Below are 27,916 nucleotides of genomic sequence, written 5' to 3' on the forward strand. Positions count from 1 at the left end.
CCAACTACTCATTTTGCCCCAGTTTCTTCATTTAAAAAAGTTCACAGTGGAGTAATTATATGATACAATGTAAAGGGATACCAAAAAATCTGTATATACATTTCAAAGGTTCCAGAAGTTATGCAAAAGTGTATTTTTCACATGATGGTCACTTTGCCTGTGACTCTATGTCACAGATACATCAGCAATGTACAGACATCCTGAATACACATTTTTGTGAACCATCCAAATTTTTATGTACAACACACTTGTATTTATTAGTAAAAGAGTGCCAAACTTCCTGTAGATAATAGGTTTGGATTATAATCAACATTCCTTCTCCAACACAGGATAAAGGCCAATGAACCTCCCCAAGACCCAGCATAAGTGAGTTTGAAAACAACGTGTCTTGTTAATAATTATATATAACTTTGTTATAAACACTTATATTTAATCAACAAATTCAGCATTCAACTATTAAACTTAACAAAAATCACATTATTCAAAAACTTTCTACAGTGAAAAAGTGTATATCTAAACACATTACAAACATACAGTGTCTTATCCTTTCCATTACAAGTCAACCTTAAAAAATACCTTATTGGAATTCAAGAGTTCATAAACAGCTATTAATAAATATTTCACATTATTTTTAAGCACTGTTCACAAATCTTTTACACTTTTTAATCCATAAACAGTTACACGTGGCTCTTCCTTCTTAAAAAACCCACAAGACTGTAAAATCAGCCCTACACACAACAGTACTATCTAGAAGCAATAAGGCTGCTTACTTTAACCATTTTTGCTTTGGGTTAACCATTCTGGGCATTCTGAAAATCCCACTGGAGAAAGATACCATGGCAGTAACCAGGATGACCGTAAGTCGAAGGAGGTGAAGATCTGGTTCGGTAAACAATCCAGAAACAACTGAAGAATATAATCCTTGGAGAGTTACCCACAGAGCACAACAGAGAGCATCAACTGTTCGTAACCTTAACCATCAGAGAAAATATTAACAATCTGAAATTACTGCAAAAACACGTTTGTTTTGTTTTAATAAAAATTTCTTATTACTACAAAAGCAGTCCTTTCAATAGGAAATGAAAATAATATCACTGAGCATTTAAAAATGCATGACTGGTTTTTTTAATCTTTATGGGATGTTCTACGATACCATAAGCCAATGATGAATCATAAAGAAAACTTACGATAAAACATTTTACAAATAATCAATGTCCCACAGTTAAGCACAAGATAATTGTACAACACTAGTCTTTAAAGGTTGTTGATGAAACCAAAATTTCTGTGACTGCTGTAAAGTTTGTTTCATATGATTTTAACCATAACACTGGTTTCAAGAAAAAGGGGACAAATGTGTTGCTTTAGCCATCTTACAAGTGTTTTGTATATAGAATTTCAACTAGATTTGTTTTACTTACATATGACTTTCTTGTATACTAAGTTTCCAGTTCATCCCAACAGTGAAGCACTTAAGCTTTTCTTTAGAAATGCAATTAGTTATTTATAAAATAATTTCCCTCACTCCTTGCTGTATAAATACTACAATGTAACAGAAGTCTTCTACTTTTAGAAAGTTCAGTTAATCATATATATAGAAAGTTTATCTTACACAATTATCATAACAGAACAGAAATAACATTAAACAATTGTTATTTCCCTCAGTTACTACCAAACTCATGTTAAAAGTAAACTACAATATGTACAGTCCAATAATGTTGCCCATTTAATTAATATCAAGTGGAGATTAGATAAACAGTTGGCTATATTATATACTAAAGGCTTCTGAGATTTATTTACAAAAACCAATAAAAATTACCTTTGTCTTCCAGCCCATAAAGTTCTTCCAACTGCCACCAGGAGACCAACAACAGTAAGAAAAGATGATGTAGGTAATCTGGAAACCATGAGCCATGATATAGGAAAAATCCGACATCCTCTGTCTTCTTGAAGTTCAAAAATGGCAGAAACAAGTAGCAGCAAAGCAGAACTGAAATTAATTGCTGCTAACACATGGACACCAAAGGGAATTTCATTCCTAGTTAGGACCTATGACACAGAAAAGTGGTTAGAGATGCTTTATGACAAAAACACTCATAAAATTAGAATAGTTTGAACTTTCCACAATTCTCAGTTATTTATAATCAGTATTGCTAGGAGATGTTTTAATTGTACCCTTTTTTCCCTTATTTCTATAAAACATGCAGCTTAATAAACATCACAAACACCAAACGAACAAACTGTTTTGCATTTTTGTACCTCACGGTATTACGGTAACAAAATTAATGTTGACTCTTTGCAAGCATTCTTCTATTGAAATGTGTACATTATGGTATGACTATGGTTATTTACTACGGAAAACTAAAGTTATTAGGCAATGATACGTTTATTGGTAAATGCTAAAAGCCAGCCCACTGAATTTTTGCTTATTATAATGTGAAATTAAGAATGACAGCTTTGCTTACTTTTAATACAGGTTTGGTATGCTCATTAAGTCTGTAGTACAGAAGATGAGGAGGAATCTTAGGCCTCAATTCTGCATCTTGTTGAGACAATTTCTTCTGTACATGAACCTCACACTGCCAACAGAGCTTGTAAACTTTTTCCAGATGACTCTGGTAAGCTTCCACTTCTTGATTAAAACAAAGCTTTGGAAGAAATACATAAATTGGCAATAAACACGAAATGACTACTCCGAGAACTTGATGATCATGGCAACTGATAAAAAATATTAAAGTAACATACCTTAGAAATCATGTCAATACTAGGACTGCATGTAAGAGTTGAACATCAGATTGCATTTAAACTTTTATCAGTCATATCTTCTCCTACAAATTGTCTAATTAAGATTAACTGAAAAATTACTAACCAAAGATATTCTTGTCTAAGCATCTTAGTAAGAATGTTTTGATACCATACACATTGAAAGTGACTATCAAGTTTTCAAAACTTTCTTTGTGTCACTTTATTATAATCTACAAGACCTCCATCTAGAAATTTCCTTGCAAAACTACAAATCACTAGCAAAAGCATTTATTTAATCTATATTAATGTAAAAATTACATTTAAATGTTGGTTTAATAAAACAAGTGTGCAGATGGCATGTTGACATCATAAACATGTAAAAATTAAGGATGTAGCAACAAAGTCAGAGAAAGGGAAGAGGAACAAACCATGGATATTTCAATGGGTTTAAGTTGTTGACATATATCTAAACCTATGTTTTGGGATGGATGGAAAGATTGTAAAACTGATAAATGTTTATAACCAAAATTTCTCATAACTTTACAGAAATTAAAATTGAAACGTGTGTGTGTGTGTGTATTGCTGACTTCAGTGATGTTAGAAGACATTGAGTCTAAAATATCTTTCAGTTAGAAATTATTGAAAGAAGGTTAGAATTATGATTTTTTTCTTACAATTTGGAATTTTTTATGCTGGTTTGCATTGTTAATCTGAAAGATAATGACAGAAGTAGGGTCATATTATGGTACTTTAACCTTCATAATTCAAAATTACTTCCACTTTTACTGTTGAACTTACTTTTCAACAATACAATAAGTAAAAAATATACTTTATATTTGACCAAACTCAAATTACATTAGTCAGAAAGGTAACCTAACTGTCCCTAATTTAGCAGTGTAAGACTAGAGGGGAGGCAGCTAGTCATCACCACCCCCTGCCAACTCTTGAGCTACTCTTACCAATGAATAGCAGGATTAACTGCACATTATAACACCCCACAGCTGAGAGGACATGTTTGGTGCGACAGGGATTCAAAACCTGCAACCCTCTGATTACGAATTCAATGCCTTAACCCATCTGGCCATGCTGGATCCTAACGTGAAGTGTATTATACATTAACTGTTTGTTTTTTCATTAACTGTTTGTTTTTTTAGTTATTCAAACCATTTAAATCATTTGATGGTAAATAATATATATATATAAAAATTTCAATATTAAAATGCTACAGATATTAATTTTATCTATTGTAAAAAGCTACCCCAGGAAAACACATACTGGAAAACCATGCAATAACCAAACAAGCATTTAATGCAATTTACATTTTCCAGAATTATGAAATTCCAGATAATGTTAAGTGAGATATATATATATATATACACACACACACACACACAATGGCTTTTCTTTATTATTTAAAGAAAATAAAGTAAATTCCACTTTCCAGTAATTTTATAACTGAAATCTTACCTTATTTAATGGAACAAAATCTGATAATAGTCTGATTTTCATGGTCTGGTTCTGGTTGCATTCTTTGCACAATCCATTTACTAATGGCTGTTTATATTTTTCTTCATAGCCTTCTGCTACAGAACCAGTCACGGGAAAGTTAAGACCCTCATCGTACTGAGCAGGAATTGGTTTGTTGTAATCTCCAGTCTATTACAATAATTTGTATTGTTTTTAATTAACCAACACATCAACCATTTAACAATAAAGTTCAACCCTTAAATTTAATCAACCATGTTCCTATTTACCATACTGAGAATAACTTCTACAAAGCAAAAGAGTTTTCATACAAGAAACAACTAAAAACAAATTAAATTCTAATTCTTATCCATATGGTATGAAAATAATTCCACATAAGGCACTTATGAAAATAAACATATTCAAAGGTATCTCCATTAACAATAAATAAGTACTACACAGCACAACTCTGAAATAAATTCCATTATAAGTTCAAGATAGCTTGAAAGAAAACAATTTTAATAATGCCTAGCAACCTATAAAACACACAACACCATGAAGTTCATGTAAGACTGGCATAACAATCAGCCATTCGTTGTTTGACCACCAAAGGATTCTGTCAAGTATGTTTTGAATTATTTATAGTATTTATACATAGAAAAATTACTTACAATTAAGCCAAACCAGTGACCTATTACCCAAATATTTTTCTATCACAGTCTATCTCTAGCATATAGTTGAATAGTATATGCTATGTTTTATTTTATTGTGTGTGAAAACATGGCTTAAATTAGCAACATGATCGTAAGGAGTAATAACACTAAAACGAAAATGCATGTACCTAAGTACACTGTCTCTTATTCTCAAACCATACTGAACACCTAAGTACACTGTCTCTTATTCACAAACCATACTGAACACCTAAGTACACTGTCTCTTATTCTCAAACCATACTGAACACCTAAGTACACTGTCTCTTATTCACAAACCATACTGAACACCTAAGTACACTGTCTCTTATTCACAAACCATACTGAACACCTAAGTACACTGTCTCTTATTCACAAACCATACTGAACACCTAAGTACACTGTCTCTTATTCTCAAACCATACTGAACACCTAAGTACACTGTCTCTTATTCACAAACCATACTGGAACACCTGGGTACACTGTCTCTTATTCACAAACCATACTGAACACCTAAGTACACTGTCTTATTCACAAACCATACTGAACACCTAAGTACACTGTCTCTTATTCTCAAACCATACTGAACACCTAAGTACACTGTCTCTTATTCACAAACCATACTGAACACCTAAGTACACTGTCTCTTATTCACAAACCATACTGAACACCTAAGTACACTGTCTTATTCACAAACCATACTGAACACCTAGGGGTACACTGTCTCTTATTCACAAACCATACTGAACACCTAAGTAGACTGTCTTATTCACAAACCATACTGAACACCTAAGTACACTGTCTCTTATTCACAAACCATACTGAACACCTAAGTAGACTGTCTTATTCACAAACCATACTGAACACCTAAGTACACTGTCTCTTATTCTCAAACCATACTGAACACCTAAGTACACTGTCTCTTATTCACAAACCATACTGAACACCTAAGTACACTGTCTTATTCACAAACCATACTGAACACCTAAGTACACTGTCTCTTATTCTCAAACCATACTGAACACCTGGGTACACTGTCTTATTCTCAAACCATACTGAACACCTAAGTACACTGTTCTTGTTCTCAAACCATACTGAACACCTAAGTACACTGTCTCTTATTCTCAAACCATACTGAACACCTGGGGTACACTGTCTCTTGTTCTCAAACCATACTGAACACCTAAGTACACTGTCTCTTATTCACAAACCATACTGAACACCTAAGTACACTGTCTCTTATTCACAAAACCATACTGAACACCTAAGTACACTGTCTCTTATTCACAAACCATACTGAACACCTAAGTACACTGTCTCTTATTCTCAAACCATACTGAACACCTAAGTACACTGTCTCTTGTTCACAAAACCATACTGGAACACCTAAGTACACTGTGTCTTATTCTCAAACCATACTGAACACCTAAGTACACTGTCTCTTATTCTCAAACCATACTGAACACCTAAGTACACTGTTCTTGTTCACAAACTATACTGAACACCTAAGGGTACACTGTCTTTATTCTCAAACCATACTGAACCTAATTCGGTACACTGTTCTTGTTCTCAAACCATACTGAACAATTTGGTACACTGTCTTATTCTCAAACTATACTGAACACCTGGGGTACACTCTGTTCTTATTCTCAAACCATACTGAACACCTAAGTACACTGTCTTATTCACAAACCATACTGAACACCTAAGTACACTGTTCTTATTCACAAACCATACTGAACACCTAAGTACACTGTCTCTTATTCACAAACCATACTGAACACCTAAGTACACTGTCTTATTCACAAACCATACTGAACACCTAAGTACACTGTCTCTTATTCACAAACCATACTGAACACCTAAGTAGACTGTCTTATTCACAAACCATACTGAACACCTTGGTACACTGTTCTCTTATTCTCAAACTATACTGAACACCCTGGTACACTGTCTTGTTCTCAAACTATACTGAACACCTAATGGTACACTGTCTTATTTGTTCTCAAACCATACTGAACACCTAAGTACACTGTCTCTTATTCTCAAACCATACTGAACACCTGGGTACACTGTCTCTTATTCTCAAACCATACTGAACACCTAAGTACACTGTCTCTTATTCTCAAACCATACTGAACACCTAAGTACACTGTCTCTTATTCTCAAACCATACTGAACACCTAAGTACACTGTCTCTTATTCACAAACCATACTGAACACCTAAGTACACTGTCTCTTATTCACAAACCATACTGAACACCTAAGTACACTGTCTCTTATTCACAAACCATACTGAACACCTAAGTACACTGTCTCTTATTCTCAAACTATACTGAACACCTGGTACACTGTCTCTTGTTCACAAAACTATACTGAACACCTGGTACACTGTCTTTATTCTCAAACCATACTGAACACCTAAGTACACTGTCTCTTATTCACAAACCATACTGAACACCTAAGTACACTGTTCTTATTCTCAAACCATACTGAACACCCTAAGTGCTTAATTGTCTCTTATTCTCAAACCATACTGAACACCTAAGTACACTGTCTCTTATTCTCAAACCATACTGAACACCTAAGTACACTGTCTCTTATTCTCAAACCATACTGAACACCTAAGTACACTGTCTCTTATTCACAAACCATACTGAACACCTAAGTACACTGTCTCTTATTCACAAACCATACTGAACACCTAAGTACACTGTCTCTTATTCTCAAACCATACTGAACACCTAAGTACACTGTCTCTTATTCACAAACCATACTGAACACCTAAGTACACTGTCTCTTATTCTCAAACCATACTGAACACCTAAGTACACTGTCTCTTATTCACAAACCATACTGAACACCTAAGTACACTGTCTCTTATTCACAAACCATACTGAACACACACATTTCAAGTACCAAAAATGTATGTTTTATTAAATGTGCTTTAGATAGTTTTCAGCATTTACCACATTGTAAAATACACTACAAAATTACTCAGATGAGTTGATAGAAGTTGCAAACTATTTATTGTCATGTTAGAAAATTACACGTAATATTAGAAGAAAAAAAAAGCAAGCCAACATAACTGCTCAAACTTTAATATAATTTTACCGAAAATAGAAAATAGTGACAACTGGGAGAAAAATATTTTAGATGGAGACACACACACACACACACATATATACACTGCTGGCCAAAATCTAAAGGCCAATGAAAATATAGAAAAATTATGCATTTTGCATTGTTAGACTCAACCACTTATGAAAGTAGAGCTTCAAAGGATGAAAATAAGAAAAGGGAAAATAAAAAGTAAAAACTTTTTAGCATTTAATAGGGAAAATGTGAACACTATGAAATTAAACTAAATACTAACTGGTCAAAAGTTTAAGACCATACTGAAACGAAGCGTTAATCGGTAAACAAATAACGAAATTTAGTCATTTGTGTTCAAGCATTATCGTTGTCAACATCTCCCACTGACATCTCCTGTGTTACAATGGGTAAAAACATGGCAAAGGCTAAAAGTTCACAGAGTTTGAACGTGTCAGAATTACAAAAGCAAGGTCTCTCTCAACGTGCCATCGCTGATGAGATTGGGCATAGTGAAACTGCTATTGCAAATGTCTTAAAAGTCCCTGATGGATACAAAACGAGAATTTCAAGTGGTCGGCCCAAAATAATTTCGCAAGCGTTGAGCAGGAGGATTCAACAGGTTGTCCAACAAGACACCAGTCGATCGTCAAAGATTAAGGCCCTTATGGACACAGAATGCAGCTCAAAAACAATAAGACGGCATCTACGAGAGAAAGGCTTTAAAAACCGTAAACGTCTTCAACAGCCACACCTCCTTCCACACCATGAAACAGCTCAGTTAATCTTTGCTGAGAAGTATCAAACATGGGATGTAGAAAAGTGGAAGAAGGTTTTATTCTCTGATGAAAAATAATTTAACCTGGATGGTCCAGATGGCTTCCAACGTTACTAGCACAATAAGAATATCCCACCATGATCTGGGGTGCTACCTCCTTCCATGGAACAATGGAGCTTCAGGTTATACAGGAGCATCAAACAGCAGATGGCTACATTGGCATGTTGGAGAGAACATCCTTATTGACTGAAGGCCCTTGCTTGTGTGGAAATGACTGGATCTTTCAGCAGGACAATGCTGCAATCCACAATGCCTGCATGACAAAGGACTTTTTCATGGAAAATAACGCGATTTTTTTGGACCATCCAGCATAATCCCCCAAAATGAACCCCATTTAAAATGTTTGGGGGTGCATAAAAATGGACGTCAATTCCAAACAGTGCATGATATTCGTGAAGCCAGCTTCACCACTTGGAAAAACATTCCAGCCAGCCTTCTGCAAATGCTAATATCGACTATGTCAAAGTGAATATTTGAAGTTATTCCCAATGACGGCCGTGCAACTCACTTCCGAGACCTCTTGTTGAGCATTTCCTACCCTATTTAGGACTTCTTTTTAGTATGGTCTCAATCTTTTGACCAGCTAGTATTTAGGCTATTTTCATAGTGTTTACATTTTCCCTATTAAATGCTAATTCCCCCCCTTTCTTATTTTCATCTTTCGGAGCTCTACTCTAATAAGTGGTTGAGTCTAACAACACAAAATTCATAATTTTTCTATATGTTCATCGGCCTTAAGATTTTGGCCAGCAATGTATATACACACCCTTACCATAAATATTAAATAAACCATTTTATTATATTCTTCTATTGGTTACCTCAGAAAAACCATTGTACTGATCACAGTGTGGACAGTCCCAGCAGTTACGGTTACCAAAGGGAACACCATGTTTTTCCCCACAAAACCAACAGTACACTCGTACCGGGAACTTTGGCCTGGAAAAAAAGAAATATTTATGTAGTTTGTTTTTGAATTTTGTGCAAAGCTACACAAGGGCTACCTACGCTAGCCATTCCTAAATTACCAGTGTAAGACTAGAGGGAAGGAAGCTAGTCATCACCACCCACTGCCAACTCTTGGGCTACTCTTTTACCACTGAATAATGAGATTGAATATCACATTATAATGCCCCCACTGTTGAAAGGGGGAGAATGTTTGGTGTGATGGGGATTCAAACCTGTGACCCTCAGATTACAAGTCAAGCACCTTAACCACATGGCCATGCCAGGTCTTTATGTAAAGTGAGATTGTTAAATTAAAATGTGTACAATATATTTTCATTGTATGGAAATTTGATTAACATTTGTTCTAAATATAAATTTCAATGCATTTGTTATAATTTTTATTTCACAGATTAATAAAAAGTTCAGAAGGAAACAACTATTATATTAGTTTTTTTTACAGCAATTCCCTACTAACTCAAAAGTAAAATTATTATGCACAGTCTGATTACACCAAAACATCTGCCACTAATTTCTGTTTGGTAAACTTCATGTGGGTTATTAAACCAAAAGGCACATAAGATAGGTACATCACAGGCTTTTACATCTCCTATAACCAATTACTACTGTAATTATATCCCCTCTCATGGTCCATTCTGATTACCAATGCAAACTGCAAAAACATTTATATTGTAATTTTTTACAGTGTAGGTGTAAGAGAAATATTAGAAAATAAAATGTAGTTGTTAAATCTTGCATTACAGTATAAACAAGTAACAAATATGTCACAACATTAATAATATGAAATTATAGTTTCTCATAATGACAGCTTCCAATCATTCATTATTCTAATGTTGAGCATGAAAAATATAATTTCACTAAAATAACTTTCCACATAATTAACTAAAAAGCCAAAAGAAATAATAGTATATATCACGAAATCATCTGAGGTAGACGAATGTCTAAATGCTAAATGATATTAATACAAATCCTCAGAATCTAGTTGTAACTATTAGGCTAACCAGTATCGCAAATTATTCAATAATGAAATAACGTAAGCACGAATTTACTCATACTTTCATGTTTTTGCTCTTTAGAATACACTAAAGTTCAATCTCCTAGCCACAAATGTGTGACTGACTGAAACTGACACGCTCTCTTCGAAATTCAAGGAAGATTGCTTAATCATTAAAAGGGAACGAATAAAATACGAAATTTTAATACGCGACCAGTCAATTACAACACACATTTTGTAAAAAATGTTTACAAGTTGCTTCTTTTCGTCGATTACATACACCTCTCACCTAGCCTTAACTTTCAATGGTCTTACAATTAACTCAAAAACTAAGCCTAAATCTTCCATTAAATTAGGCTTACCTTAACTTTGAATACACCAAAACTATGGCAAAGAAAACATATACTAAAATTCCGAAATATAAATACAAGTCCATTGGCTTTCTTTTTTACTCAAAGGTGTCTGAAGCTACTGGCAAAAATATCATTAACTTTGTTATTACTAATTATATTAGTAAGTATTCGTTTGTTACAGAAATCAGTCACAAACTCTAAACTAATCAACCCGCGCAAACCATGTGGTATCACTCATCACGGTTTTCAACACTAGGGAAGCCTCTATTTTTATGGAAAAAAAAAGGAGTGAGAGAGAGAAAACTTTTGTCCGTTTGATGTTACATATTAGCAAATTTTCTTTTACACAACATTAACAGCAATTGTTATTACTGGCTATATAAGTAACATAAGAGAAGTAAAGATTTTTCTAAATCAAAATTATTGCTTTTTATATTTTCTCACTTAGTTAACTTTAATTGAATAAACTGAAGATCTAATCATTTCTATTAGACAAGGATTTGATATACAACTGAAGTAAATTTCTTCATAGGAACGAGTATTAATATAATATTAAATATAATGATAAATATATCTTTTCGAAAGTTTAGTTAATCAGACTCTTAAGTTTATATATTAACTATGAAAACAACTATTTGTCTGTAGTTAAGCGTAAAGCAACACAATGGGCTATCCGTGCTGTAATCACCGCGGTTATCGAAACTTGGTTTTAGTATTATTATCAAGCATTTTGAGTTACCACAAAACCGGTGAGGGAGGGGATTGAAAAATATATATGTATATTCTAAAAGACGATTAAATCACTGACTTCTGGGCGAGAATAACTAAACTCTCTTTAATCAGATTTAAAAATATTTCCGCTTGCAATTTCTTTGAGTATTTTTTTCAATGATTAATCAGATGTATTGACCTTTTATACAAACACATAATCTAATATGTGTCAGTTTAAAATACGATTAGACACAGTCATGAGATGACCACCCACGATGGTTTTTATACCAAATTTGTAGATACCTCCCTCTGACAAGATTTTCCTGGAAAAAAAAAAAGTAAGTTATTCCCCCCTCCTCCTACTCTCCAGGGGGTAGTTTCAGTATTTTAGACCTTATGGAATTACAAGTTGATAAAATTAGCATTCGCATTTTAAAATTGTAGAAGTAAACAATGTAACAAGTAGTGGTAAATCAACCAAGAAAGTAAAAGAAATTACCTTTTTCGCTTTCTGTAATTTCAGTAACATTTATCGTTCACATCAAGTTTTATAATGATTTTCTTGTAGAAGTTTACTTACCTGATCTGAGAAACCTCAAACTACTTTTCAGGTTGATCATAAGTTTTATTTTGTATTGAGGACTTACCTTAATATTGATTTGATCGCGAACTCTCAATCTAAGGATAATATGATGTCACAGAAATTGCTTCTTATACCACGTACTTTAAATTTTATATTATTTTCTTAGAAATGTTACCGCTGTTTACCAAATCTACTTTCAGCAAGAGTAAATACAACTGACGTAAACTGATATACACATAGCTTCTGAGATTAGGAAATATGTAATATAGACTACTAAAAGTCATTAAATTACATTGACATTTAACATTCTAAAACTTGGAAATAGAAAAACAAAACAACCCTGTAAACTCTGGCGGTGATTGAGATCGCTAGCCACTTTACATTTATTACGTTCCTATGCATTCTGTAAAAATATATAATCATTTGAAACACAACACTTTAACTGGTAAGATATTTGTTAACGTTAGACTTCATTTTAGAAACTATATATTAAGCGTTTATCGTAGGTCACCTCCGTCACACCAAACATGCTCGTCCTTTCAGCCGTGGGTCATTATAATGTCACGGTCAATCGTTGGTAAAAGAGTAGCCCAAGAGTTGGCGTTGGGTGGTGATGACTAGTTGCCTTCCCTCTTGTGTTACACTGCTAAATTAGGGACGGCTAGCGCAGATAGCCCTTGAGTAGCTTTGAGCGAAATTAAAAAAAAACAACAAACAAACAAATCGTAGATCATTGCGAACACACAAAGCAATACTCTAAATCCTTTCTCAAATTTATTTATGTATTTTAAAGACCATATTTTGTAATCACTGCTCAGTAAATTTAATCTCACTGAAACATTCAAAAATAAAATAAATATTTAGGTTTTCTTAGAAAACAAAACATTTGTTCTAGTACTTGTTATAATTATTACAGTTAACACCTTCGAAAACTATAAACGTCCCAAACAGCTCAATGAAAAAACTCAATAGCTCATTGAAGTATCGTGCACGTGAATAAAAAAATTGCTCTCGTGCTTTTTCGTTTCTTCTCCCTTCCACAAGACCAGCTGTGTAAAACAGACACATTAGTAAAGTTAGTTTCAAATAAATATGTATGCGTGTATGCGTAAAGAATGCTATTAATAGCAAAATGTGATAGTTTCCTTTATACACAATAAATTATTCGACTGGTCATCCCTCCTTCTTACCCTCAATAGATTCAGCTAGATGTAGCTTTACGACAATAAAACACACACACATCCACCCTACACCTTTTTGATATTTTGGACTTGTTTTGCTTTGGTTTCTTTTGAATTTCGCGCTAAGCTCCACGAGAGCTATCTGCGCTAGCCGTCCCTAATTTAGCAATGTAAGACAAGAGGGAAGGCAACTAGTCATCACCACCCACCGCCAACTCTTGGGCTACTCTTTTACTGACAAATAATGGGATTGATCGTAACGTTATAACGTTCTCACGGCTGAAAGGACGAGCATGTTTGGTGCGACGGGAATTTGAACCCGAACCCTCGGATTACGATTTGTAATTGTTAATGATAACTAACTGAAAAGTTCAGCCATAGGTGTATTATTTCAATTTCTCTAAAACTGGGTGTATATTTCTTATATTATTACACCAACCATGCTCGCCCTTTCAGCCGTTGGGGCGTTATAAAATGTGACGGTCAGTCCCACTAGTCGTTGGTAAAAGAGTAGCCCAAAAGTTGACGGTGGGTGGTGATGACTAGCTGCCTTCCCTCTAGTCTTACACTGCTAAATTAGAGACGGCTAGCGCAGATAGCTCTCGTGTTGCTTTGCGGAAATTCAAAACAAACAAAAACAAACAAACAAACAAACAAACAAACTTATATCATTACTCGTCAAAGACCCTTTTTTTCTATTATTATTATTATTAAACGAACTTTCAACTTATTCTATTATTGCAACCTATGAATTAATTTCATATTTAATGTGTTTCTACTTACCTTGGTTAAAAGAATAAAAACTTTATGCTGAGACATAATAGGTGTAAGAATATGGCTGAATAATTCTAAATAACGCTGATTTGTGCATTTGACTGACTTATATGTTACGTTATTTTGTTGTCAAGGTCTCGTTTTTACAGTGTGTTCAGAATGTGAAGTGTTATTTTTGTTTCGCTGTTTTCCAACTATGTTTTATATCAAACACCTAAAACAGAATAATGGTCAATAAAGTTATATGTTATTAAATATTAATTTCAAATCTAAGCGTGATTTAAATTTGCTACAGCTTAATCAAAACAAACAATTCAATACATGAGGATGAAGAGTTCGAATCCTACGAGCATTCTATTTTCTTTTATTTATTTATAGTCCCGGCATGGCCAAGTGTGTTAAGGCGTTCGACTCGTAATCCGAGGGTTCCGGGTTCGAATCCAGGTTGCACCAAACATGCTCGCCCTTTCATCCGTGGGGCGTTATAATGTGACGATCAATCCCACTATTCGTTGGTAAAAGAGTAGCCCAAGAGTTAACTGTGGGTGGTGATGACTAGCTTCCTTCCCTCTAGTCTTACACTGCAAAATTAGGGACGGCTAGCGCAGACAGCCCTCGAGTAGCTTTGCGCGAAATTCAAAAACAAAACATTTATTTATTTATTGTAGTGTTGATTGTAGCAAACGTTTTTTTTTTTTTAAGTAGCAGATAGTCCCTGCGGTTTCTATTAAAGTAATATTCCTGCGAGATGAATAATTCATTTTGCAATATTTTCACATTGAGTTAAAATATATGACGTTATACTTAAAGATAAACAGTGTCAGAAAGGTTTTAAGATATAAATATATATAGTGCTTTTCTACCATAATGAGGCTGAAATGCTAACTTCAGTTGGTAAGTTTTTACCCACAAATGGTAGTACTTTATTTTTCTTATTCTTACCTTTATTTTTCAAGTATTTCTCTCTTCTTTACTTCAGAGAGCAGTCACCTTCCTACAACTGTCTGCAGACAGTGAAGGGTGATATAGATGTGGGACGTTGTGGACTTGAGCACCCACAACTCGCACTCCTAACTTATATTTCTATATCTATTGCTACTCCTTTATTTTATTTCTTTATGTGAGACTAGCGAATGAAGGATAAGACTGATAGATGGTGTATCCCCACCATAATGTGGGTTCTAGTTCCGCAGTCACCTCCAAAACCTAGGATACATTTTATATCCCACGTAATAGTATGCACTCTTGGATCTTTTTAATTAGTGCAGCGTTTTTAGTTCATTATTTTTTAAATTTATTTTTGTTTCGATTTGTTTATAAGTTATAACAACCTAATATATAAATATATATTTGTATACACACAATATTTTTTTCACAACCATCAACTTTCATGCTGTGATAACCATGAGTGTGGTTTATTTTTTAGAAAATAACAAAGTGGGCTATCTGCTGCGTCCATTACGAGGAATAAAACCTCGTATGCTAATGTTGTAAGATGTTAAACATACCGCTGATTTGTTACCACATTGTGATTTTATAAAAAAAATTAAAATTTATTTTAATCAACATTAGATTAGGGCGTTATCTGTTAAAACACGCCCCCCGCTAGGACAGCGGTATGTCTACGGATTTACAACGCGAAAATCAGAGGTTCGATTTCTCTCGGTGGGCTCAGCAGATAGCCCAATGTGGCTTTGCTATGAAAAAACACAAACACTGTTAAAACATTAATTCCACAAACCGTAATGAGTTGTTATAAGAAACTTAAGAAAAATATTTTATATTAACACGTACAGGGTAAATACACTGAATCACAGAAATGAATTCTTTAAGTTTAAAAGAAATAAAAACTAGACTATAGAGTCAAAGCTTCCAGTTGGGACAACAAAATTAACCGAAACCTCAGAAGAGTTTGGATTTCTAAAGACGTAACTATTCAAAGTTTTGATCCATGCACTGCATCTATTTCCTTATTTATGTTGTTGTAGGATGTTCAGAAAATTCTAAAGACATTTAATAAGCTTTCCGTCCATGTTGGCTCACACAGTAAAGTCTCGTGATTGGTTCGTTGACATCTATCTCAAGTATCTTTAACTTGTATTAACGAAACTGACAACGCAGAACCTATTATGTTTGTTTCTGAATTTCGCCCAAAGCTACACGAGAGCTATCTGCGCTAGCCGTCCCTAATTTAGCAGTGTAAAACTAGAGGGATTTTTTGGTTTGGTTTTTTTGGAATTTCGCACAAAGCTACTCTAGGGCTATCTGTGCTAGCCGTCCCTAATTTAGCAGTGTAAGACTAGAGGGAAGGCAGCTAGTCATCACCACCCACCGCCAACTCTTGGGCTACTCTTTTACCAACGAATAGTGGGATTGACCGTAACATTATAACGCCCCCACGGCTGGGAGAGCGAGCATGTTTTGGCGCGACTAGGGCGCGAACCCGCGACCCTCAGATTACGAAGCGCACGCCTTAACGCGCTAGGCCATGCCAGGCCCGAAACTAGAGGGAAGACAGCTAGTCTTCACCACCCACCGCCAATTCTTGGGCTAGTCTTTTACTAACGAAAAGTGGACTGTCACATTATAACGCCCCTACGCCAGAAAGGGCGAGCATGTTTAGTGTGACTGGAATTCGAACCCGAGATTTTCAGATGACGCCTTAACCTACCTGGCCATGCCAGGCCTGAACCTATTTTAACTGGCTAAACATAGTTACTTAGAGTACAAACAAATGAACAGTTTTTAAGAAGAATAGAACATTAATAAGTTTTTAAAGCAGCTTAAATAACCAAATGTAAAGGAGTTTAGAATTAATTACTGGTATAATATTTTATATTTATTTCATACAAAAATATTCACCTAAACGTAAGTTCTTAAAATTTTACTAGAGTAACTTTCTACATAATTTACTTAAAAGTCAGAAGAAATAATGGCAAATATCACTAAATCATTCAAAATGTAACTCAGTTACGTTGATTATAGCAACATTATTTAAAGGATTTGGTGCTCGAGTACAACGGTCGGGTGTTTATTCGGGTATGGACTTCTTTGAGTTAGTTGGATAATGGAAAAGTTTGATCGATACATTGAGTTTTTCGCGTGTAAAGAGCAAACTCAGGGAAGAAAACTAAGGATCTTGTGTTGATTCTTATTAAGTTATTTTGCTCTCCCCCTAGTGGCACAGCGGTATGTTTGCGAAGTCACACTGCTAGAAACCGAATTTCGATACCCGTGGACAAAGTGTAAATTATCGAATTCGAAACTTTGTAATTTCAGTTATACAAAAAAACAACAACATAGCTCACTGTGTAGTTTGTATGAGAAACAAATGTTTTTTATCTTTACTTTTGTTCCCCTCTGGTACAGCGGTAAGTCTACGGACTTACAACCCTAAAATCAGCGGATTCGATTCCCCTCGGTGGACTCAGCAGATAGTCTGATATGGCTTTGCTATAAGAAAAACACACATCTTTGTAGGTTTTTTTTTTCCAAAGAGAGCTCTTAATAAAACATTGTTTGGAGCTCTTTTACTAAACATTGTAGTAATTAGTAGGTAAGAATATTTTACCATAAGTGGCTTATATTACACCGCTTTACTTGTTGTTGTTTAGAATTAAGCACAAAGTTACTCAATGGGCTATCTGTGCTCTGCCCATCACGGGTATCGAAACCCGCTTTTTAGCGTTGTAGGTCCGCAGACATACCGCTGAGCCACTGGAGGGCGCCACTTTACTTTATCTTTCTTGTGAAATACAACGGGACCAACTAAATAGTACAACAACGTTTTATTTCCATTTCCACATTTACAAAGTAATAAAACAGCTGGTATTCGAAAACATCATCTTTGAACCACAATATTGTCAATTACAAAAATTGAAAATAAACATACAAAAAAATCTAGAAAAATCACAGACGAATTAATCACAGTTTCTAGATTTAACTGTAACATTGCTTATTTCGCATGAAATGCATAACATTAATTGTTAAGTAATTTAAACATCATGTGTGTAGGTGAATAAATGAATGGATAGCAGACACATTTCTCCAGGAAAGTGTGCCACGATTAATACAGTTCAATGTTGTATCGATTTCTAAATTATAAATCACTGAAATGAAAGACGGATACTAATATCTAATTTTTAAATATTTTTTTATCGTCTCGTAGCTTCACTTTTAATACACCGAACCGCCACCTATAGGATTTCGTGATAAACCTATGACAAGTAATTTCTTTCAAACATGTCGCCTAGCTTCAATTTGAGTATTTGGCATTCCTTTTTTTAACATGTTTAGCAAGGTTACTGTCAACTCAAACACAGTGTTATGATTTTCTGCTTTCAACAGGATCGGTGTTAAAAATGTAGAGTAATAGTACAGTAGCGAAATGATATTTTTAAAGTAATGACGTACAAAACAAATAAAAGTTGGATCTATTACAGAGATTGGGGCGAAGGAATTTTGAAGTGGCTCTTTTGCTGTTTTAAAAAAAAAAAACACATGGTTCTCATCTCTTTGCAGTTTGGGACTCGGCAGTATATGAAAATGTGTTTTTTTATTATGAACTCTTTTCACACACTATATTTTGTTGGGTGTGTGAACAGGGAATTACTACTATTTATTACAGTGGTTCCCAACCAGGGGTGCGAGATAGCGTTCCAGGGGCTGCGAGATAACATGTGTTTTGTCCACCTTCACCTTTATTCTCAAATAAATAATTACTGTGAGGGGTGCGAGAACATATTAAAAGTTTTTAGGAGTGCGGGGCATAAAAAAGGTTGGAAACCACTGAGTTATCAAATATCGCAAATTGGTATTGTAAACAGTGTGATTGTTTATATTACTGTCTTTTCTGGTATTACCACTCTGAACAGACCACACATCATACTGTATGTTATAATTTTGAGAAATACTCTCTGATAATTGAACTTTTCATTTTAATTCTGAACACTGCCCAACTCCCACGTAATCCGCCATTAGCGTTGTAGGAATTATTTGATTTATATATATATATATATTACATTATAACGTATATTTAAAATGTTACTGATGAAACTATTTCCTGACTGGATCTACACAACCGCAGAAACACGAGCGTATTTTATTTCAAGTTCTCGTTGAATTCACTTCAACCATTTTATTTTACGTTAAAATATTTAATACTCAATACCTACCTCTCGAGTCTTGAGGAACAGGTTGGCCCTTATTATACCCACCATTAGAGACTTGAGGAATAGGTTGGCCACCACTATACCTATCATTAGAGCCTTGAGGAATAGGTTGACCATTATTATACCCACCACTAGATCCTTGAGGAACAGGTTGGCCACGATTATACCCACTACTAGAGCCTTGAGGAACAACTTGGCCCCCATTATAACCACCACTAGATCCTTGAGAAACAGGTTGGCCACGATTATACCCATCACTAGAGCCTTGAGGAACAGGTTGGCTACTACTAGAGCCTTGAGAAATAGGTTGGACACCATTATACCCACCACTAGAGCCTTGAGAAACATGATGAACACCATTATACCCACCACTAGATCCTTGAGGAACAGGTTGGCCACGATTATACCCACTACTAGAGCCTTGAGGAACAACTTGGCCCCCATTATAACCACCACTAGATCCTTGAGAAACAGGTTGGCCACGATTATACCCATCACTAGAGCCTTGAGGAACAGGTTGGCTACTACTAGAGCCTTGAGAAATAGGTTGGACACCATTATACCCACCACTAGAGCCTTGAGAAACATGATGAACACCATTATACCCACCACTAGATCCTTGAGGAACAGGTTGGCTACTACTAGAGCCTTGAGAAATAGGTTGGACACCATTATACCCACCACTAGATCCTTGAGGAACAGGTTGGCTACTACTAGAGCCTTGAGAAATAGGTTGGACACCATTATATCCACCACTAGAGCCTTGAAGAACAGCTTGGCCACCATTATACCCACCACTAGAGCCTTGAGAAACATGATTAACACCATTATACCCACCACTAGATCCTTGAGGAACAGGTTGGCTACTACTAGAGCCTTGAGAAATAGGTTGGACACCATTATACCCACCACTAGAGCCTTGAGAAACATGATGAACACCATTATACCCACCACTAGAGCCTTGAGGAACTGGTTGGCCACCATTGTATCTACCACTAGAACCATGAGAAGCAGATTGGCCACCATTATATCTTTCACTGGTACCTTGACTAACTGACTGGCCAACATTATGCACTACATTAGAGCCTTGAGTGATCGGTTGACCACTATTATACACTTTACTAGAATGCTGAGAGACAATTTGTTGACCATTATATCCACCATTAGAATCTTGAGAAACTGGTTGTCCACCATTATGTACTACACGAGAGCCTTGAGGAATTGGTTTGCCGCCATTGTATCCACCTCTAGAGCCGTGATAAGCTGGTTGACCACCATTATATCTTCCACTAGTATATTGACTGACTGACTGGCCACCATTATACACTACATTAGATCCTTGAGGAACTGGTTGTCCACCATCATATCTTCCACTAGAATCTTGAGGAGCTGGTTGAGAATTACGATACACCCCATTAAAGTCTTGAGGAATTGGTTGGCCACCAACATATTTCCTGTTTGGATGTTTAGAAACTGGTTCAACAACACTAAACATATCTTTAGAAAGTTCTCTACTATTATATGCTCGTTTAGGGTTTTGTAAAACTGACTTTGCACCACTGTACCCATTATTGTGTGTTTTAGGAACGTGAGTATATTTAAGATTGGGATCTTTCTTAAGGTGTGGTTCAATGTGGCTAATAGACTTTGAACTAGCGTAGTGGTTTAATGTTCCTTCATAAGGGTCATGAGATAAGGTCTTCCTGTAAACAGAAGGAATATATGGAGCAGGTAGTCCTTTATAGATTGCTATTGTTCCCCCGTGACCTTTACCGTGCCCATATCCTTTCTTCTTTCCACCCGCTGAAAAGGTTAGAGTAAGACCTTTTGATAAACCAAATCCAGAAGTAAACCCTATACCTTTGTTGATACCACCAAGACTGCCAAATGCACCCAATGGCCCCAGTCCTAGTCCAAGACCTAGTCCTCCAAGACCTGTAAAGGGATCATCATCTTCGACATGATACCTAGCATTTCCTCTAACGGGGTTAAGGGAAGGTCCAGTGATGCTCAGGTAGTTCGGCTTTCCAATAGAAATGGGAGAATATCCTCCATTATACTTGGGTTTCTTAATTACAACGGGTTTTGGATATTTGTATGCATAATTAGTAACACCAACTATAGGCTTATACCGAGACCTCGGGAATCCAAGTGGTATATTGGCATGTCCCCCAAACTCAGAAATGGTTCCTTTGAAGTGATTTTGGCCATGATTAATATAAATATCTTTGCCTATTCCAGGAGTTATGAAAACATTTGGTCTTTGATAAATTGGTGCTGTGGATTCTTGTGGGTAACCCGAAGTTTCATAACCTGCGAGTTCATGGTTCTTGTGCTGTTTTACAGACTTCGATCCTGTCGAGGGTAAACCACCATGATAAGTTTCCCCGAATTTATTATTTCGCACATAACCTGGTGAATTTTGGTTTCCTTGCTTACTAATTATCTGATGCTGTTCATTAGCATTTTGTGTTAAACTGTGCACCTTGTTAAAGCCAGGTGAAGTATTTTGAAATTGCTTCTGAGGATTGGGAGTGTTTGGTCTCACCAGTTCATTCGGATTTTTGAGACCAGATGCGATATTATGGAAGTTAGAAATATGCCTTCCCTGAGCTGTTGCATGGTTTAAGTCATTTCTGAGGTTTTGGTGAATTGTTACTGGCTGCTGGATTTTAGTCGGTAATTTCTCATTTACAGTCTTCAAACCATAATCCAGTAGGTCATCAGGTTTATCATAAGACAAGATCAAAACCTCTTCTTGATTGAGTTTCGCTTGACTATTAGATTTCTTTCCACCAAAAGCTTCTTGATTGTTCGCGTGAAAACGAGTTTGTTCAAGAAAAGTGGGGCTTTCTGGTTGAACCTCCTCTCCGAGCGTTTCTTCTGTCTGAATGTAATCCTCTACTGTTCCAATATTTTTAGCATGGTCTTCTGCAGCTGATTTCAACACCGTCAAGGCTTCAATTGGAATACCAATTACTAGCATGGATTTATTGCTATCGTGAACTACACGCCGATGTTGAAGGAGGTCAGTTTCTTTTCCAAGAAATCTGCTAATAGCAAGGTCATTATTACTACTGCTTTCACTCCCCTTAAGATCTGTTAAATTTTGACCACTTTTGCCTCTTTCGTAAATAGCAATGCTGCCACTTTTGTGCTCTTTCGTGTTGTTTTGGGGACCCGCTTGTCTATAGCTCTGCTTAGTTTTAGACACAAGAGCACGAGCTATGTTCGCAGCAGCCTCTTCTAGGATACTGAGTTCATCTTTTCCATCGGTGATCTTGTCCTTTAAAATTGTTTCTTTTTCCTCGCCATTATTTGTAATGTTTTTGGAGCGATCAGCAACGTGTGATCTTTCTAACTGAGCTTTTTCATTAAAATCACCAGGAAAATCAGAACCTGGACTCTCTGAAAATATAACAGAAAACAATAATGTATAAATGCTAAGTAAATATACCAGAATGTTTTTGGTTTTTTTTGTTACATCGCATTCAAGCATACAATGACAAAATTCTATATTACGAAAAAACGGGCCCGGCACTCGATTCGTGATCTGAGAGTCGTGGGTTTGAATCCCCGTCGCACCGAACATGTTCGCCTTTTCAGCTGTGGGTGAGTTGGTAAAAGTTGGCGGTGGGTGGTGATGACTAGCTGCCTTCCCTTTAGTCTTACACTGCTAAATTAGGGACAGCGAGCGCATATAGCTCTAGCATATCTTTGCACGAAATTCAAAAACCAAGCCAATGGATCAGCAGTAAGCCTGAAGGTGGGTGGAGCACAGATATCCCACTTTCTGATTTTATGCTTAACAACAGAACGAATAAATAAATAAACATTTATTGAGAATAACTTCTAATTAATAAATGCTATTATAAAGTTCTTCACGCCATGAATGTATAATAAAAATGTTTATATATATTAATTTGTATTCGAAATCGAAAGGTTCGGCCTGTTGCCTTCTTTGCTATTTATCCGCCGGACAGAATCATGGGTTCGATCCCCCTCGATGGACATAGCAGATCGCACCCACCTTGATAGTTTTAAGAAGAAATACTCCATTTTTTGTGAAGACCGAAAAGCAGTTTATTTCGGGGTGTACAGGTGGATTTATCCTAGTGCAAAAAAAAAATCCTCCTGAAGTATAGTATTTTCCATTTTTCCAATCGTAGTTTTAATTCATTACCCTCTCCAGCTTTATATCGCCCCCTGCTGGAAAGGTCTGGATAACACTGCCGGCTCGGGCCATGGCCTGGTGGTTAGGATGCTTAAATCGCAATCTATGAGTTCGAATTTCTATCGCTAAACATCTCGCCCTTTCAACCATGGGAGTGTTATAACGTGATGGTCAATCTCACTATTCGTTGGCAAAAGAATAACCCAAATGTTGGCAGTGGCTGGTAATGACTAGCTGCCTTCCCTTTAATCTTACATTGCTGAATTAGGGAAAGCTATCCCTTGTGTAGCTAGAAGTTCTACAGTAAATCCCAGAGGGTAACATGAATAGTTTAAAAAAATAAATTTAATTTAAAGCTAAACGTTTTGGTGGCAATAGTCATCTTTCGAAATGTCACTGGAGAAGACGGTACTCACCAACAGTCGAAATATTTATTTTGTATAAGTTCTATCTTTAATTAAACCAAGATCTTACATCACAGTTTCTTATACATTTTTAAGCTTGGTAAAAAAAAAAAAATGGTTTATTGATTTCAAAGGTGATTTAAAAATAAAACTACAGTTGCATTACATTTTAGTAACAGCATCTGTGCACAGCATCCAAGTTTCTGTTTCACAAAAATCGTCTGAAATTAGGTATTTCTTGAAGCACGAGGGCAAAGCGAATTTCAGTGGTTGGTGTGCGAAACAATAGATCTGCACTCTCACGTTAGAGTGCCTCTATCGCAAAAAAACAAAAACAAAACAACAACACACTTTTTGCACTCTGGAACTGTCGATGAGTTAGGTTAGGGGCCGCCAGTTAGTCAAACAAGAGTATCCCATAAATTGGCGGTTGTTTCTGTCGACTAGTTAATGTTTTTTGTTTTTTTTAATATTGTGGACGGAAAGTACAGATCGTCATCAAGGAGCATTGCGAGAGTGTCTGGGGACAAACAAAAAACTAGAAGTGGACTTACAAACAAATGGATAAATGAAATGGTTCTCAACTACTGTTAAAGATTGGTTTATTTTGAATTTCGCTCAAATCTATACGAGGGTTATCTGTGTCAGTCCTCCCTAATTTCGCAGTGAAAGACTCGAAGGAAGGCAGGTGATCAACACTGCCTACTCTTGGACTACTCTTTTACCAACGAACAGTGGGATTGATTGTTACAGTACAATGCCTTCACGGCTGAAAGGATTAGCATGCTTGGTGGGACGGGGATTCAAACTCTTGACCAACAAATTGAGAATCAAGCGCCCCCTAGCAACCAGGCCAAAAAATATATGAAACAGTTCACACTGTTCAACATCTGATACGTAAGTGGATTGCACTTGTCTGCCTAATGAATGATTAATTCTGTTTTGATATATCTGAAAAAGAATGCTGTTATATATACCATTTTTCGATACATATAATATTCTTTATAAACTTAACCCACGAGTATTGAATATTAGAACAGAATGGTCACTCCTGAGACAGATTTGTTTCCTATCAAAAGTGAAAAAAAAAAAAGAGAACAAAACAGTGCGTGTTGAGTGGGTATTTCTAGGCAACTTGCGTTTTTCTGGTTTAACCACCAGGTCATTATAGGATGAAATTTGTTTGTTTATATCGATTTAACCATAACTTAGAATTATCTTGTCAAATGATTAACGATAACCAATAAAGTTCCATAATTGTGTACTTTACGAAAATTATGCGATTGTTATTGGACTAATTTGAAAATGAAAAGATAAGATAAACGATTTTTTGTTCTTTTATAACTTAAAGATATCAAACAGTTTTAAGTTTCTAAAACCTATAATCACCAGTAGAAACCCAATCAGCTGGTTAAACGTTTTACCAAGTAATTTAGACAGCAAATAGCTTTAAAATCGACTACTATTTTATTATTAAGTCCATAATAATATATCCATCACATAAACATTTAAATACGTCATTAATATTACAGCCCATTCCATTATGTACTACTATATCGTACTAAAAATAAATAAAGGAAAGATTTCTCCCGAATTAGATAATCAGTTCTTTGCACTGAGTGTTGTAGCAGGCAAAAACATAAAATTATTTTTAAAAAGAGGGCGCTCGCAAATTAAGTCTTTTAAGGTGCATTTAGAAACAACAAGATAGAATACGATAGTTTCAGATAAAACTACGGTACAATTAAACTGCCCTATTCTCGAACAATTTGTATTAATAATATTATGTAATCATTACATATCAGCCATTTTATGCATAGAATTATGTAACTAGATTTTGAACAAAACTTTATATTAAATAAAATATTTATTTTAATATTTAAATACGTTTAGTGTTAGTAGCTGCTTTTAATGGGAAAGCGGGGAGGAAGAGGTGTGAGATTGTTACTCGCTTACCAGTCATGTCGCTGGGTGTTATATACAAACATACACCCCACCAACCAGGATAAATTTTGTCGAAATATATGTTGAGTTAGTTTAGCAAAGCGATTTTAACACTTAAAAACCTAACTTACCTTCATTTCTGTGAGTTGATAAAGATACGAGATGAAACACACACATCAAATACTCCGGAAAAAGTTCGAACAGATAAACTAATACCTAGTTAAGCTATTTGTTACAAAACATCAGTCTACGATTCGACAGAGAACGTGAGTTGATATATTGAGGTTTCCAGTTGCATATAGTCGTGTGGTCTAAACGACACGTGGTTTTGTAAGTATAGCATTTTTTTTATATATATATTGAAATGAAATTTGAATCTGGCCTACATTTCTGTTCGCTACGAGAACGAAGACGAGTTTAACAAAACTAAACTAAAAAAAAAAAAAAGTATTTCTCCAAGAAAAGACGACACTGGTGGAACAGGTACAATATTATCTCGTTTGTGGCGGTTCTTAAACTCTTTGGTTCTTTTCTTCCTCACCAAATTAAAAACAAAGACAACAATAAAAAAAAATGTTTTTAATAACGTTCTACGTTTCACATTTATTTATTTATCTGTATTTCCTCAGTGATCATACAGGATACAAAGGCTAATTAAACAAACACAGTATTGTATCAGCTTGTAGCCAGCAAGCTGCCACTGAACTTGTACTCCAGTTATAGAAAGGTTGGGGAACAGGGGAAAAAGAGGGTTAAACGTTTACGTGCATGAGAGGCGCGTGCTCGTGATTGTGTTGCCAGGAAACTAGAACTGGAACACTTTATAACATGTATTTCATGTGAAATGTAGGGCTTACGGTGAATGTACATCTTAAGACACAATCGAATAATACTTATTGAGCACTCTGTTTTTCCAATGTACGCCTTACTCAGAATAATAGAGCAATGTCTCTTTAGCTGTCGTGCTGTTATGCAATTTAGTTAGCTCTACAGGTACAACGAACTTTACCTGGGTTTAACTACTGATATTACTAATGGTTAATACAATAAACTTAACATGTTCTTAACTGTTAATATTATGGAATGTTGATACAATACATTTTACCTGTTCTTAACTGTTGACATTATTGAAGGTTGATACAATAAACTTTACCTGTTCTTAACTGTTGACATTATTGAAGGTTGATACAATAAACTTTACTTGTCCTTAACTGTTGACATTATTGAAGGTTGATATAATAAACTTTACCTGTTCTTAACTGTTGACATTATTGAAGGTTGATACAATAAACTTTACCTGTTCTTAACTGTTGACATTATTGAAGGTTGATACAATAAACTATTAATATTATTGAATGCTATTATATCGTATGTGTTGAACAACTTCAACAGAGTCTAATACTTTCTTGTAAGTAGCTCTGGTCGTAACATTACCATACAATTCTTTTCATTACCATCCCCCCTCCCAGCTCTGGTCGTAACATTACCATACAATTCTTTTCATTACCATCCCCCCTCCCAGCTCTGGTCGTAACATTACCATACAATTCTTTTCATTACCATCCCCCCTCCCAGCTCTGGTCGTAACATTACCATACAATTCTTTTCATTACCATCCCCCCTCCCAGCTCTGGTCGTAACATTATCATACAATTCTTTTCATTACCATCCCCCCTCCCAGCTCTGGTCGTAATATTACCATACAATTCTTTTCATTACCATCCCCTCCCAGCTCTGGTCGTAACATTATCATACAATTTTTTCATTACCATCCCTCCCAGCTCTGGTCGTAACATTACTATACAATTCTTTTCATTACTATCCCTCCCAGCTCTGGT

General features: G+C 35.5%; 1 protein-coding gene across 2 annotated transcripts in view; it reads right to left on the reverse strand.

Annotated features, from left to right (window-relative positions):
* Window positions 1-11,377, reverse strand: part of LOC143254284 (transmembrane protein 201) — a 30,215-nt gene extending 18,838 nt beyond the window's left edge. The window contains exons 1-6 of one of the 2 annotated variants that reach the window (XM_076509187.1): window positions 11,146-11,377; window positions 9,645-9,762; window positions 4,210-4,398; window positions 2,463-2,645; window positions 1,817-2,046; window positions 771-971 (exon numbers count right to left, since the gene is read on the reverse strand). In XM_076509187.1, coding sequence (XP_076365302.1) covers window positions 771-971; window positions 1,817-2,046; window positions 2,463-2,645; window positions 4,210-4,398; window positions 9,645-9,762; window positions 11,146-11,219 — 995 coding nt within the window. In that variant the 5' untranslated portion in view covers window positions 11,220-11,377. The remainder of the gene's footprint in view (window positions 1-770; window positions 972-1,816; window positions 2,047-2,462; window positions 2,646-4,209; window positions 4,399-9,644; window positions 9,763-11,145) is intronic. The other variant, XM_076509189.1, reaches the window with a different exon arrangement.
* Window positions 11,378-27,916: the final 16,539 nt, after the last annotated feature.

Source organism: Tachypleus tridentatus, chromosome 6, assembly GCF_004210375.1.
Source record: "Tachypleus tridentatus isolate NWPU-2018 chromosome 6, ASM421037v1, whole genome shotgun sequence".
NCBI lineage: Eukaryota > Metazoa > Arthropoda > Merostomata > Xiphosura > Limulidae > Tachypleus > Tachypleus tridentatus.